Source organism: Fragaria vesca, linkage group LG7 (assembly GCF_000184155.1).
Source record: "Fragaria vesca subsp. vesca linkage group LG7, FraVesHawaii_1.0, whole genome shotgun sequence".
Lineage (NCBI taxonomy): Eukaryota > Viridiplantae > Streptophyta > Magnoliopsida > Rosales > Rosaceae > Fragaria > Fragaria vesca.
In genome coordinates, this window is record NC_020497.1 from 13,139,320 (window position 1) to 13,152,890 (window position 13,571).

At 37.4% G+C, this 13,571-nt stretch overlaps 5 protein-coding genes across 5 annotated transcripts; 3 read left to right on the forward strand and 2 right to left on the reverse strand.

Moving 5' to 3' along the window:
- On the forward strand, positions 1-3,294 carry LOC101300667 (pentatricopeptide repeat-containing protein At1g02150-like). The gene is made up of 2 exons (XM_004307196.1): positions 1-366; positions 1,589-3,294. The coding sequence occupies exons 1-2, from the start codon at positions 1-3 to the stop codon at positions 2,846-2,848; spliced, it is 1,626 nt and encodes a 541-aa protein (XP_004307244.1). The 3' UTR covers positions 2,849-3,294.
- A 4,008-nt stretch (positions 3,295-7,302) lies between these two features.
- LOC101300955 (cyclin-U4-1-like) lies at positions 7,303-8,733 on the forward strand. The gene is made up of 2 exons (XM_004307197.1): positions 7,303-7,712; positions 8,228-8,733. The coding sequence occupies exons 1-2, from the start codon at positions 7,378-7,380 to the stop codon at positions 8,505-8,507; spliced, it is 615 nt and encodes a 204-aa protein (XP_004307245.1). The 5' UTR covers positions 7,303-7,377; the 3' UTR covers positions 8,508-8,733.
- Positions 8,734-9,830: 1,097 nt separating this feature from the next.
- On the forward strand, positions 9,831-10,103 carry LOC101313167 (probable small nuclear ribonucleoprotein F-like). The gene has a single exon (XM_004308644.1). It carries the CDS (start codon positions 9,831-9,833, stop codon positions 10,101-10,103), a length of 273 nt encoding a protein of 90 aa, XP_004308692.1.
- Positions 10,104-10,435: 332 nt separating this feature from the next.
- On the reverse strand, positions 10,436-10,984 carry LOC101313462. Its single transcript, XM_004308645.1, has one exon. It carries the CDS (start codon positions 10,982-10,984, stop codon positions 10,436-10,438), a length of 549 nt encoding a protein of 182 aa, XP_004308693.1.
- Positions 10,985-12,385: 1,401 nt separating this feature from the next.
- LOC101313751 lies at positions 12,386-13,067 on the reverse strand. The gene is made up of 2 exons (XM_004308646.1): positions 12,568-13,067; positions 12,386-12,467 (listed from the first exon to the last, which is right to left on the reverse strand). The coding sequence occupies exons 1-2, from the start codon at positions 13,065-13,067 to the stop codon at positions 12,386-12,388; spliced, it is 582 nt and encodes a 193-aa protein (XP_004308694.1).
- Positions 13,068-13,571: the final 504 nt, after the last annotated feature.

Sequence of the window (13,571 nt, forward strand, 5' to 3'; positions counted from 1 at the left end):
ATGCTTCTCCAAACCTCAGCTCACCACCTCAACGCCTCTCTCTCATCATCCCTCTCCTACTCTCGCCCCCTCCCCTCTAAAATCCCATCTTTGTCCCTCCCCCGTTCCATCAATTACCAAAGGCTCACCATCTCCTCCTCCATATCTCAAGTTCACAACTATGGCACTGTCGACTATGAGAGGAGACCCATTGTCAAATGGAACGCGATATACCGCAAGATATCGTTGCTGGCTGACGACCCAGAGTTGAACGCTTCGAGTGTTTTGAATCAGTGGGAGAAGGAGGGCAAGAAGCTTAGCAAGTGGGAGCTTTGTAGGGTTGTTAAGGAGTTGAGGAAGTTCAAGCGCTATGGTAGAGCTCTTGAGGTAAGTAATGACGTATTTAGTGGGTTTTCATTAGTGGGTTTGTGATTTTTATGCTTCAATTGCTTTAGTTTTTGGCGGAACACTCTGGTTTTGGTTAGTGTTTCTCTATATTTTGTTAGTACTGGTTTTAGTGTTATGGGGCTTTGATCAATTGCTTTGATCGCATCGGGTTTGAATTTGTGTTACTCAAAGTACCGTGCTTGATGGGTATGTGCTGCTTCAGAGTATTTGAAGTGTAATAAAGGTTGTGTTTCTCTTGTTATGGTTACTTTTGGCTAGCTAAATAGTATTATTGATTTCGGCTTTGAATTCGGTGAGTTTATTCACTTGGAATGCGTATGTATGTTACTGTATCAGTGTCTCTTGTCATGTAATGATGAGATGCTACTTGAAGGCATAAGTAAAAATTGGGAAAAATAATTTAGTTTAGGTGCCCCAACTGCAGATTTGCTTAAGAACTTTTGGATTAAGTTTTACTAGAATGCAGCTGTCCTATGGTACAAACTTGCAAATCACCAATGCAAATGTGATTGTGAGATAAAGGAATTTCTTAAATTTTTTATTGTTAATGACCGCTTCTTAAACCAGTGAATATAATCTGAACACTTTTGTGATTGTGGTTTAGCTTCCCATGTCAAGCCCTCAGCTTTTCTATTACCTGATTTGAAGGTTATTCAGAATGATACGGTAACTTGATAGCCTGCGTACGTTTTGGATGCTTCGTAATCTAATGCTGATCCTGGTAGGTTGTCATATTGGGGATCTTAAATTCTTAATTGACTGGCAGGGTAAGAAATAAGATTTCAGTGATGTGCATGATTTTCACTAATGAACTAGATGAATATTGAGAAGGTGATGCAGCTTGTCAACTGTTATTGATGCTGATGTTGTGATCAACCTCCAGTATAGATAACTTGATCAGTTGCAACATGGGATGTGTGTAGTAGACTTTGTCACTGAGGTTGACTTAATGGAAACAAACATAATTACAAAAGGATAAAACTTAAAATTTCTTGTAAAGCCAACTTAAGACTCCTTCAAGGTCTGAGCTTCATGATTATGTGTTTGCTCTTTTCAGTATGTGCCCAATGGAGTAATGCTCTTTAAATTGTTTGCAATTTCAATGTCAACTTTCCTGTTTGGTATGACATGTCTCCATTATATCTTTCATCCTTGTCCATGGCATGTTGTGTTATTTTTGACCTTTTCATGCATTCCACAGGTGTATGATTGGATGATCAACAGAGCAGAGAGGTTTAGATTTTCCAGTAGTGATGCTGCAATTCAATTAGATCTAGTTGGTAAAGTAAGGGGAGTTTCTAGTGCGGAAAATTACTTCCTGAGTCTGCCAGATAACTTGAAGGACAAGAGAATATATGGGGCTCTGCTCAATGCGTACGTCCGGGCTAAAATGCAAGAAAAGGCAGAATCTTTGCTTGATAAAATGAGAAGTAAAGGTCATGCATTGCACCCGCTTCCATTTAATGTGATGATGACACTCTATATGAACCTCAAGGAGTATGAGAAAGTAGAATCTATTATTTCCGAAATGATGGAGAAAAACATTCAGCTAGATATATACTCGTACAATATTTGGTTATCATCTCGAGGATCTCAGGGTTCTGCAGAACGAATGGAACAGGTATTTGAACAGATGAAGTTGGACAGAACCATTAATCCCAACTGGACCACATTCAGCACTATGGCTACAATGTACATCAAGATGGGGCTATTTGAAAAGGCTGAAGCTTGCCTGAAGAAGGTTGAGAGTAGAATTACAGGTCGGGATCGGATTCCTTACCATTATCTTTTAAGCCTTTATGGCGGTGTTGGTAACAAAGACGAGATTTATCGGGTATGGAATGTGTACAAATCAAGTTTTCCCAGTATCCCGAATTTGGGTTACCATGCTATTATCGCTGCTCTAATCAGAGTAGGTGATGTTGAAGGGGCAGAAAAGATTTTTGAGGAATGGCTGACAGTTAAGCCAAGTTATGACCCTAGAATTGTCAATCTTTTCATTGTTTCTTACATAGAAGAAGGGGATTTTGATAAAGCCCAGAGTTTCTTTGACAACATGGTTGAAGCAGGAGGAAAACCTAATTCTAGTACATGGGAGGCTCTAGCTGAAGGGCATATTGAAGAGAAGAGAATCTCTGAGGCATTATCCTGCTGGAAAGAAGCTTTTATGGCTGAGGGATCAAAGAGTTGGAGACCAAAGCCCGTTAATGTGACTACCTTCTATGAATTCTGTGAACAAGAAGGCGATTTAAGAAGCAAAGAGATCTTTTTGGGATTGTTGAGGCAGTCAGGACAACTCAAAAATAAGTCATATGCATTACTTGTTGGCTTATCTGATGAAGATTCCAGTGATAATGATATATCATTAGAGAAAGATAGTATTAATGATAACCAGGACGGTGATGAGAAGTCAGATGATGGGTCTGATATGCTTTTGAACCAATTGCACAGTACCCTGTGATACATTTTCAAGGTGCAGGGAGAGATTTTCGCAGAAATGGCTGATTTAGAGTTTCAGATAGCATCCTACCTTGCATGGTAGTGATGAGTGCCACGTCCACAAACCGCCTGTAGTGCTGAATATATTGCCAAGTGCTAGTAGCTGAATATTTTTGCCAAGTTCTGTTGGTTAAATATCAGAATGGCATTCATACCTCTGCTCTTCACTGCCAAGTGACATCCTGGTAATATGTGGGATTGTATGAAAATCTTTATCCAGTTTTGATTAGCTTAAAGGATTACAATTTTCACATGTTTATGTTGACCTAGCTTAAAAGAACGAAACATGAGTGATGGGAACATATATACAAGCATGATAATTTCTTCAATTTAGCATTCTCCTTTTCAGTTTGTGTAACTTGTTGTGAATTTCCATCTATGAATAGCTTGCTTATTTTACTTGTAGACAATTCATTGTTTTCTGTTATGCAGTCACAGTTATTCTGTTATAAACCCATCTAGCCAGAGGCCCCAATATTAACTTTGTAATTTGACTAATTTCTACTGCTTATAAGATAAGATCATTTAGGGTATTTCTGCTGGAACAAGTGCTCTATTAGTGGGTGGAATAATCACAGAGATTGAACTAATGACTGAGCATTTAATTAGGGGAGGAGATAAAAGAACATTAGACTTAGGGGAGTGAAAGATTATCTGCTCCATCCCCTCACAACATGCTCCAGCAAAACTGGAGACTAGAGCTACGCTTAAGGAAGCTAGAGTTTGAAGGTCAAATTTGATAGCTTCATGTTTTGCTCAAAAAGATGAATGACAGTGGATAGGAGGGAGCTACCCTTTGTAATGCAGTAGCATATAACTTTGTATGATAGTCCATTTTGGAGCCCAAAGACATGAGATGGATGAACAGGTGCTCATCTTGTACATGGAGTACTGGCCAACCAAGGGATAGACGTATGTAAGTCTCCTACTTGCGGATACGGGATATACACATATGGCTTCCTCAGGTTGCAGCAGATGCCATTATTTCTGTTTTCCGGCACCTTAACGCTGCCACCTGAAGCGATCAAAGACAACACCGGTTATCTTTATGTTCAGAAGTGATTTGATTTTGCTTGTGAATCTCACTCAATTATAGCTCGACCATGGAGGTCTTTTCTTGTGCCCCTAAAGGTATGAAATATATGAATGTAGAACAAAAGATCTAAAATCTTCTACCTAAACTTCATAGTTAGTTTAGCACCTAAAAATATGCATGATAACATGATCCCAGGTTAGTAGCTCAAACATTTGGCAAATGAATTGATTAGGCTTGTTAGGGGTGTATGGACTTTGTTTTCTTCTGTTCTTTGTTCCCTTTCTGTTCTTTGTTTTATGCATCCCACTTTACCCAAAAAATAAAAAAAATTGGCTTACAAATTTGAAGGTTGTTATTTTCAATAATAGTTCTCTTTGATTTTAATTTCAATAACGACATGGAGGGTTGTCCTCTTCAATTGAAAGTTAGAGGAGACCCACTAGCATGAACTAAAAATTGAACAACATGTAGGGGGATGGTCCATAATTTTCTCCATTTCATATTCAAAATTCCAAAACTCTCTCTTATATATTGTGGTATCAATACTATCAAATCATGCAATTTCTACAAGGTACGTACTTTATGTTTTTCGTTTTGTTTTGTTTTCTTAATAAATTCTTGAAGGCGAGAGAGGAGTACCGGGTGGGATCACATGAACAGCACATGCAAAAGAGACTAGCCTCTGAATCTTGATCACAATTCAAATGCGCCGATATTTGTTGCTCTCACTCCAACATGTATGTTTTGCTCCTCTCATGTTTCATGCCTCTATTTCCAATCAAATCATGTCAACTATTACAAGTATGATAGTATAGTAAGATGTTCTCGTGATTGGTTGAGTAGCATTGAGCTACAACTTTGAGGTTGGACATTTTCCTTGTTTAGAGGCAACTCAATCACAAGTTTATACTACATCAACGTGTTGATAATAAAGTAAATTTAATTTGATACAAAAGTAGACTAGTTTAGTAATTTTATAATGATCTCAAATTAGTTTACCGGTACATGAAGTCAACCTACCTCTAAATCGAATAACTTAATTTTTTAATGTATAGACGAATTCTGTCGATGAGGGTGTGTGAGTTATTAATAAAAAAATTAAAAAAAAAAATTAGTATAGACGAATTCTCTATCAAAATCATAATATATGTTTAATTTCAGTGATCCGGCAACATGTGTCACACTGAGGACAGTTAAACATGGTTTCCTATCACTTATGACAGAGGTATATGGCAATGAACCGATAACATGCCAAAACATGAGAAGTACAGATTGTCTGCCTACAGATAATATTTGCTGTAGCAAAGCTTGGATTTTATATGCAGAAGGCATGTATTTTAGCCTGGAATCAGATAGAGAATAACAAACTTTATTGATAATAACAATGAAATCTGTACTGTAAAAGCATCTCTTGTTAAAACCTCTCTTCTCTTTTGTCCTATGTTACCAGAAGGATAGATCCCAAAATGGCCTGCATTGGCTTTTCTTCATTTCCTTGTTATCTGAATTTGATCTCACCCCAAGTGCTATTTGACTTGCTTGCTACCTAGCCAGTAGAGATCGAGGGTGCCCTTAGGTTTTGGGTACAATGGGGATATTGGATTAATTGATGGATTCAAAAGAATTGTTTGGATTTTAGCAATATGGTTATATATATATATATATATATATATGTATGTATAAGAACCCTAACATTAATAAACACAACATACCCTTAAGCTACCATATTTTTTCTACTTTCCTTGCCTATATTGGGTTGGCCACACCCACATTTTCTTGCATGTAGTTTCAGATTAACTGTTATAGATGAGTTAATATCACATGATTCTCTATTGATTTTTGAAAATGTATTTTGGGGCATAAATGATTAAATGACACTCGGTCCTCTAGACTTCTAAAGCCGCCGGGGCGCACCGGACTTCTAAATGTTAGATCTACCTCCGCCGGCTAACACTCCTGACATCCCAATTCCAAACTTTCCACCTTGTACTAAACTACTTCAACAAGCTTCCTACATTAGTTAACTCCCCATGCCATTTCTTAAAGTCTCTAGTTTGGATCACATTTTTGAATCTAGATGACTATATACAATGAATACGATTTTCTTTTAACAACGAATATAACTTTTTGAACCTGAAGTGAAGATGCCAAGGACGTCTATCTGTTCTAATTCACACCATATTGATCAAGCAATATGAATGATGAATGTGTCCAAATCATGCTCTTTCTACAGACTTTGACATTTTGTTCTTTGGTAGCTACTTATTTGATAGATTAATCCCCGCAAACCTCGTGACTTTTTTCACTCACAAGCAACTAATTTTGAGGTATCTAACTTCTGGTTTTCTGTAAACATAAAGCTGGTGTTTTAATTTTTCCCACAAGAACCCTAACATTGCCTCAAGATCTGCATCACATGACCCAATCTTAAGAAACCCAACTCACTATCCCCCTAAATTTGCAAAATTTTAAGTAGTATAATGCTTTATATTGCTTGGAACAAAAGCCAGCATATATAGTATGAAAAATTAAGAATGCTAGTATAGACCAGGAGAGCAAATCCATGTTATGCCTACCCAATTGTCCAACACATGCAAAGATGCAAGATCTCCTTTGAAAAGGGGACACACCACAAATTTACAATCACAAATTCTCACATGTAACCACATGATGGGTATGGCATGCCATCACCATTATCACAGCAAATCACCAGAAAACCCCCCACATTCATTTCAAAGAAAAGGACATTATCGATTGGTGATTAGTGCAGCACTAATTAATCCACCTTGCGTCCCTCTTTGTGAGGTTTGAAATGGAAAGAAAGAAGAAAAGAGAGAAACAAAATCATTGCCCAGCTCAAAATTCAAGTTCATGTGACATGAAAATGAGAAAAAGTCACAAACCCACTAAACAAAGGCACAAATGGGGATCTACAAGTCATAGTTAATTCATGAGGAGGGTTTTCCAAAACACCTATTCTTTGATTGTATATTTTTGGTTTGTGTTTAAAGAGGAAATAATGTCACATATCCCAAATATTGTACTCAATACCATGTTATATGATGCTTCAGAGTTCAGAGTGTTGATCGAAACAAAACAAAAGTAAGAGAAATGATCAACTGTGAAAGATTATATGAGAAAATCAACACAAACAGTTCAAAAATAAAACCTATAAAACAGTTTTTACTTGTTAGTTTTATTTGCTCTCTTCCTTTCTCTCTTGTATGACATCCCTAGTGCCCTCTAGTACTCCTCTACCATTACTGATGACCTTCTCTCATTTTCTTCAAATAAAGAAACAAACAAAACAAAATTGAAAAAGTTACTGATAACTACCTTATATATAACCAAACACCAGCCTTATAGCTAGCCTAGCACTTGCAATATTCAAACACTTGTTTCCAACAAAAACCCCTACAGTTTGAAGCACCAAGACAAAACTTGCCATCATCTCAATGGCAGAGCTAGAGAACCCAATTGTGATGAACAAGACCATCACATTCCTATCTTCTTTGGTTCAGAGAGTAGCTGAATCAAATGATCTGAATTCTCAGTTCCAAATACAGAAAGTCTCAGTCTTCCATGGTCTAACTAGACCTACAATTTCCATTCAGAGCTATCTAGAGAGGATCTTCAAGTATGCAAATTGCAGCCCTTCTTGCTTAATCGTTGCTTACGTTTATCTCGATCGGTTTACTCAGAAGCAGCCCTCCTTGCCTATCAATTCGTTCAACGTTCATCGGTTGCTGATCACTAGTGTCATGGTGGCTGCAAAATTCATGGATGATCTGTAAGTATCTGAACTTATTACATGCATCGTGTTCATATAGTTTAGTTTTAGCTAGATTATGTTTTGTGCACAAGTGTAGATTGAAACACATGTATTTGATGGATTTATTCTCTGGTTTGTGATCTGGGTTTATAGGTTCTTGCATGGTTTCAAATATTTGAACCTTTTGATGATCTCCTCAGATATTGAAGTTGATTCCTTGTTTACTATTTTTATTTTCAGAACAAGAACACATAAGTTTTTATTTTAAATAATGTTTGATTATAATAAGTGGCTGTTGAGTCTCCAACAATGTTTTTTTCCAGAAAGTACAACCAACACCAGCCATGTGCTAATCTGGCTTTCCTAGTTGTGGAGAGTCCACCAAGACGCACATCTTGATAAAACCTAATAAAATTTAATCAACTCTATATGAAGTCAAAAATTAAAGTATATCATTTTTTGTTGATCCCCAAAATATGTTTTGTATAATTCAATTGGTTTCTAATTTTATTCATGGGATGTTTTACATTCAGGTACTACAACAATGCTTATTATGCTAAAGTTGGAGGGATCAGCACAGCAGAGATGAATTTTCTTGAAGTGGATTTCCTATTTGGTTTGAGCTTCAACTTGAATGTGACCCCCACAACCTTCACCACCTACTGTTCCTACCTTCAAAGGGAAATGCTTATGTTGCAACCTCCTCTACAGTCATCAATAGATTCTTCTCTTAGTTTGGGGAAATCACTAAAGCTCCATTTGTGCTTTGATGAGGATGACCCCTCACATAAGCAACAGCAACTTGCTGTTTAGCTTTACAGGGAGAAACTCTTCCATAAAAGTAGTTGATGTAGTGAGTTTTGTACTTTTCCAATATTTTGGGTTGGCAAAATGAACAATTAGGTTTCTGTTCACTTTTCTTTGTTGGTTTTGCTATTTGGGTTTTGTAATTGAGCTATTTGGCATTGTATATAAAGATGGGTGTTGACATTTCCAGTCTGGAAAACAAAGCCTGTAATGATACTCTGTTCTTATCCATAAATGTTTGGATTCTGTTAACTTTTGCATAGTGGTGGCTATGTATGCCAATGTGCTTAGATACTTTGATCACATTTTGGAAGGAAAATGAGTGGTGAGTGCATAAAGCTAGCTATAGTTTGGTGGCTGACAAGGCCAGATGGAATACCAAAAGAACAGTAGTGTGCAATAGAGGGCTATCTCATTGGAGGTACATCTGGTATTGACAGTTGGTTTTGTTAGACAGTTGTACTGACCCTGAGAGGTGAACAAGAAACATGTGCAATCATGGGGCAATTCCTAGTTGGACAGATAGATGGAGAAAAGAGAGTGAACTCTTTGGAACAAAAATTTTAAACTAGAGGAATAGTTGGAACATATGTAGAAAACTAGAAATGTGAGATTTAGATTCAAACACCCTTAGTGCTCAAGCTGGTGTAAGTTTGTAAAGTACTTTAAGAGAAATGTTTGAAATGCACTCGAATAGTATAATAATGTATTCGATTATATTAAAGTAATTAGATAAATTTCGAGTTTATGATGAACGATAATTCATTTGGTTCATGAATGATAATATTATTAGATCTAAAAAAGAAATAAATTTTTTCATACATACATTTCAGATATTTCGATTCAAACTTGAAGTCGAAAGTGCATAGAAGTTTCATCGGATAACATGAAACAACCAAAGCCAAACAAAGCATGACTCTGGATTTAGTAGAAGGAACTTATTACTGTCAGTAGAAGGAAGTGAGGTCATGACTCTGATCGGTTTACACTTTGGATTTGGTCTCACAGTTTCCGAATTATCCACTGTCAATTATTTTCTCTTTCATAGTATAATTGTTATCTTATTCCTAAGCAAAGCAGGTTTTGGGCCTTATCTTTTATGAATCAAGAATTTTGGCCCTTCAATCACCCAAAAAAAAAAAAAAAAGAATTTTGGCCCAAATTCAGGATTTGAGGATCTTTGGCGGTCACCTTATTCAACGACACTCGGGTTTGAATCCCCTATATATATGTAAGAGCCTTGTATCAACTCTGGAGTTATCTCAAAAAACAAATACAAGTTCGATTCTAAGCTCTTAAACGCTTTGCTTGATTGCTTCTTAATTACCAATGGCTTCAATACCAGTTAACCCCAAACCATTCTTGAACAATCTGACCGGAAAGTCTGTGCTTGTGAAGCTTAAATGGGGAATGGAATACAAAGGTTTCCTTGTCACTGTGGATTCCTATATGAACTTGCAGCTTGCCAATACTGAAGAGTTTATCGATGGACAATTCACTGGAAATCTCGGAGAGATTTTGATCAGATGCAACAATGTTCTCTATCTTCGCGGGGTGCCGGAGGACGAAGGAATTGTTGATGCTCATCAGCAACAGGATTGAGATGTGGACTTATATCTGTTGTTGCATATGCAGCTTACGTTCTTAATTTTTTTCTTCTTAGTATTGGAGGTGAGTAATGGACCAGACATATTGTATAATGTATTCAAACGATAACTCATTCATTTGATTAAAATACAGATCTTATTAAGAAGAATCGAGTGACATAAGTTTAGTTTGAGAATCATAAACTCGGATATTACGTACATTGCAATTCGATCCTACCTCCTCCTTACTTTAAACAACTCTATTGATCTCAGATTACACACATTGAATTAGTAGCATCCCCATCCCAACTAGCACTCTAAATATTGCTATAACATTGAGAAGCTTAATTATGCGCAACCGGAACATGGGTTTTGACACGACCTAAGAAGACGAACACAATGTTTATACTTCCTGCACATCTGATAGAAGAACCTCAGCACATAAGGCAGAGCAGCAGTGAACAATATGTAACGAAACTTGACAGACTCGTTCGGGGTCACAGCAAACACAGCAGAGCCGTAAGTCACAATCATAGAAAGTGTGGCAATCATGACCTCAAAATGGAAAGGAAACCTATGAGTGAGCATCACAATGATGAAGATGGAACTCGAAAGAGCCAAGGTGTTTGATATCAAAAACACATAGAACGGCCCCTTGTGAGTTGCGTAAATGGCTCTTCCTGCAGTATGACCATTGCCATCGTCTTGCCAAACACCTCCCGGAGGATTGACGCCGGCTTGGAAGGTAACCGCAGTGATGAGTGCCGCAACTACTAGCAGAACGTTACGTGCATCACCTGGTTTGTCGTTCTCCTTGTTATACTCGAAGCTCGTGAACCAGCTCCACCCAGATTTCCTGGGAGGGTTCTCTACTGGTTTTTCTGGTGGGCTAGCCATTGATGTATCTTCTTAGAAAGCTATTGAGCAACGAAGAGAGAGATGGTTTCTAGCTTAAATAGCTAGTTATTGCTTTGCCTAGCATTTGTTTTTCTATTTTCTTTTTCTTAACTTCACCAGTCTAATGTCGGATTCTATCCGTGTAGGCTCTACTGAACCCAGTCAACCTGTTGTATCGTGGAGATTATGAAAAGCGACGAGGGAAAACAAAGGAAGTAGCACCAAAAGAGACTAGAAAAGAAGAAGAAGATGGCCAAAATCATTATCATTGATTTAGTCTTTGATATGAAACAACGAGTTTAGTAGACTTTGACCTGCTCAACAAATACATGTACAAGTCTACGGATCATCTTCCAGGAATCTAAACACGAACCTACCTGCAACGCGTAGGAAATATGCAACGCGTTGATGTTACTGGCTACTGTCTTTTACTTAAACTATAGCACATTTGCAAATTGCAAGGTATTTGTTCTACAAAAGTTGGAGTGCATTTATATAGAAGGAGAGATTTGAAAATCGTTGGCCCTATCAGCAAGCATCAGTTTTATGGCTTAAGTTTTCTTTTTCTGGCTCTACTAATAATAGGAAAAGAACACACAACACTATTTAGATGCCTTAATCTTCATATTTGTTAAGCAATGATGTATGTCATTTCGATCATCTGAAAGTTTGCATAACTAATCTACTTATGGACTTAAAAATTGAAATGTGAAGATGTCGATCGGCACAAACAATCATTTAGAATAGAGAAAGCAAAAAGATTTTTTTTTTTTTTTTTTCTAGTAGAAGAGTCATGTTTGTGACTTTGTATATATATATTTTTTCGTATAAAGATCAACTACGTACAAAAAAAAAAAAACTATATCAAATTATAGTCCTAGCTCAGATGAAAGAGGTAAAGCTAGCTAACATTCTCCCATGGAGCACTGGAAAGTGACTAGCTAGTTCTGTTTGCCATTGCATGCGCAACAAAATTGACATTCTTCATATAGTTGTGTGTGTGTGTTGTGTTACCATTCTAAGCTGAAAGCATTACATGCATGCTACAAGTATGACATATATATACCATATCAGCATAACTGATCGACCAGGAAGCCATGAAATTTAATTTGCATGTCTTGCAGATCGATCTCACATGTTGTATATTCCACTTGATCTAATAACATAACCTTCTCTTCTGATTGTGAACAAGATTGAACTCGAAATAGCAAGGTGTTCGATATAAAGAACACAGAAAACTGCACCTTGTGAGATGAGTAAATTGCTTTTCCTGCAGTGTGATCGTTGTATCGTCTTGTCAAACACCTCCTTCAGGGTTGATTGATTGATGTCACCAAATACTTACTTCACCAGTCATTTCCTTTTCTATTCTTTTAACTAATCATCCCTGTGATTCTCATTCTATACGTTAGGCTCTACTGAAGCAGTCAACCAGATATCATAAGATTCTGAAGAAGCAACAAGGAAAGTGGACTGGAAGTAGCTACAAAAGAAAATAGAAAGGAAGAAGATAGCCAAAAATGATCATTATTTATTGTTTTATTTATTTTTGTAAGAAACGAGAAATGAACAGAATCAGTTACAATCGATCTGCAGAGATTACTTCCTCAAGAATAGGTGGAGTTGAAGAGAAATAAATGTTACAAGGTTGAGACGCTGACGCCCAAAGAGCCAACTTTTGGGCAGCTTCATTACCTTCACGAAAGATGCGAGTGAAGGAACAACCTGGTAATTGCATAAACAAGTCAGCCACATCTTCATAACTCTGTCCTAGTTGCAGATGATCAGATGACCGCGACGGTGATGAGACTGCTTGCACCAGCTGAACTGACTCCGTCTCAAACTTGACAGGGGAGAGACCATGATCAAGTACAAAGCGGCAAGCTATAAGCCCAGCAATGGCTTCGATGTGCGCTGGAGACGAAACATGAGCAATACTACAGGCCGTCCCAGAATGAAAGTTACCATGCCAATCTCTAACTACTATCCCTACACCACCCGACATTGTGTTGGGATCAAAAGCTCCATCTAAGCAAACACTCAACCACCCAGGTGGAGGCCTCTTCCAAATACTGGAACGCATGCGATATAGTTTGGGAACAGCAACTTTGGTTCTCAAATGATTATCTAACCAAACTTGTGCACCGAGTAAAAATTCTTGAGGGAGACATTGTGTACCCTGCCATAGCTGATCATTACGTGCCCTGAAAATGAACCAAAATAACACTATCAACTTGTTCAACCGAGGAGTTGATAAATGCTTCATCATATAGAATCGGAACTCCAGATTCTGACACAAAGGAGGATCTGGAACTAGAGTTGCTTCATCTTTGGTCAGTCTTTCATATGAAGCAAAGACTTCAGTGAATTGTGACCTGCTCAACAAAAATATATTTCCAAGTCTACAGACCTTCCAGAAATCTAAACACCTCCCCCACAATTAGTTAAAATCAACGCATTGATGTTACTGACTTCTTTCTTTTCCACAAGACTATTACGCTGCAGAAATGTCCTATTTGTACATTATTGAGTGCTTAGAGCAAAACAAGCTATCGTTATCCATAACAAAAAAAAAAAACCAAAAAAA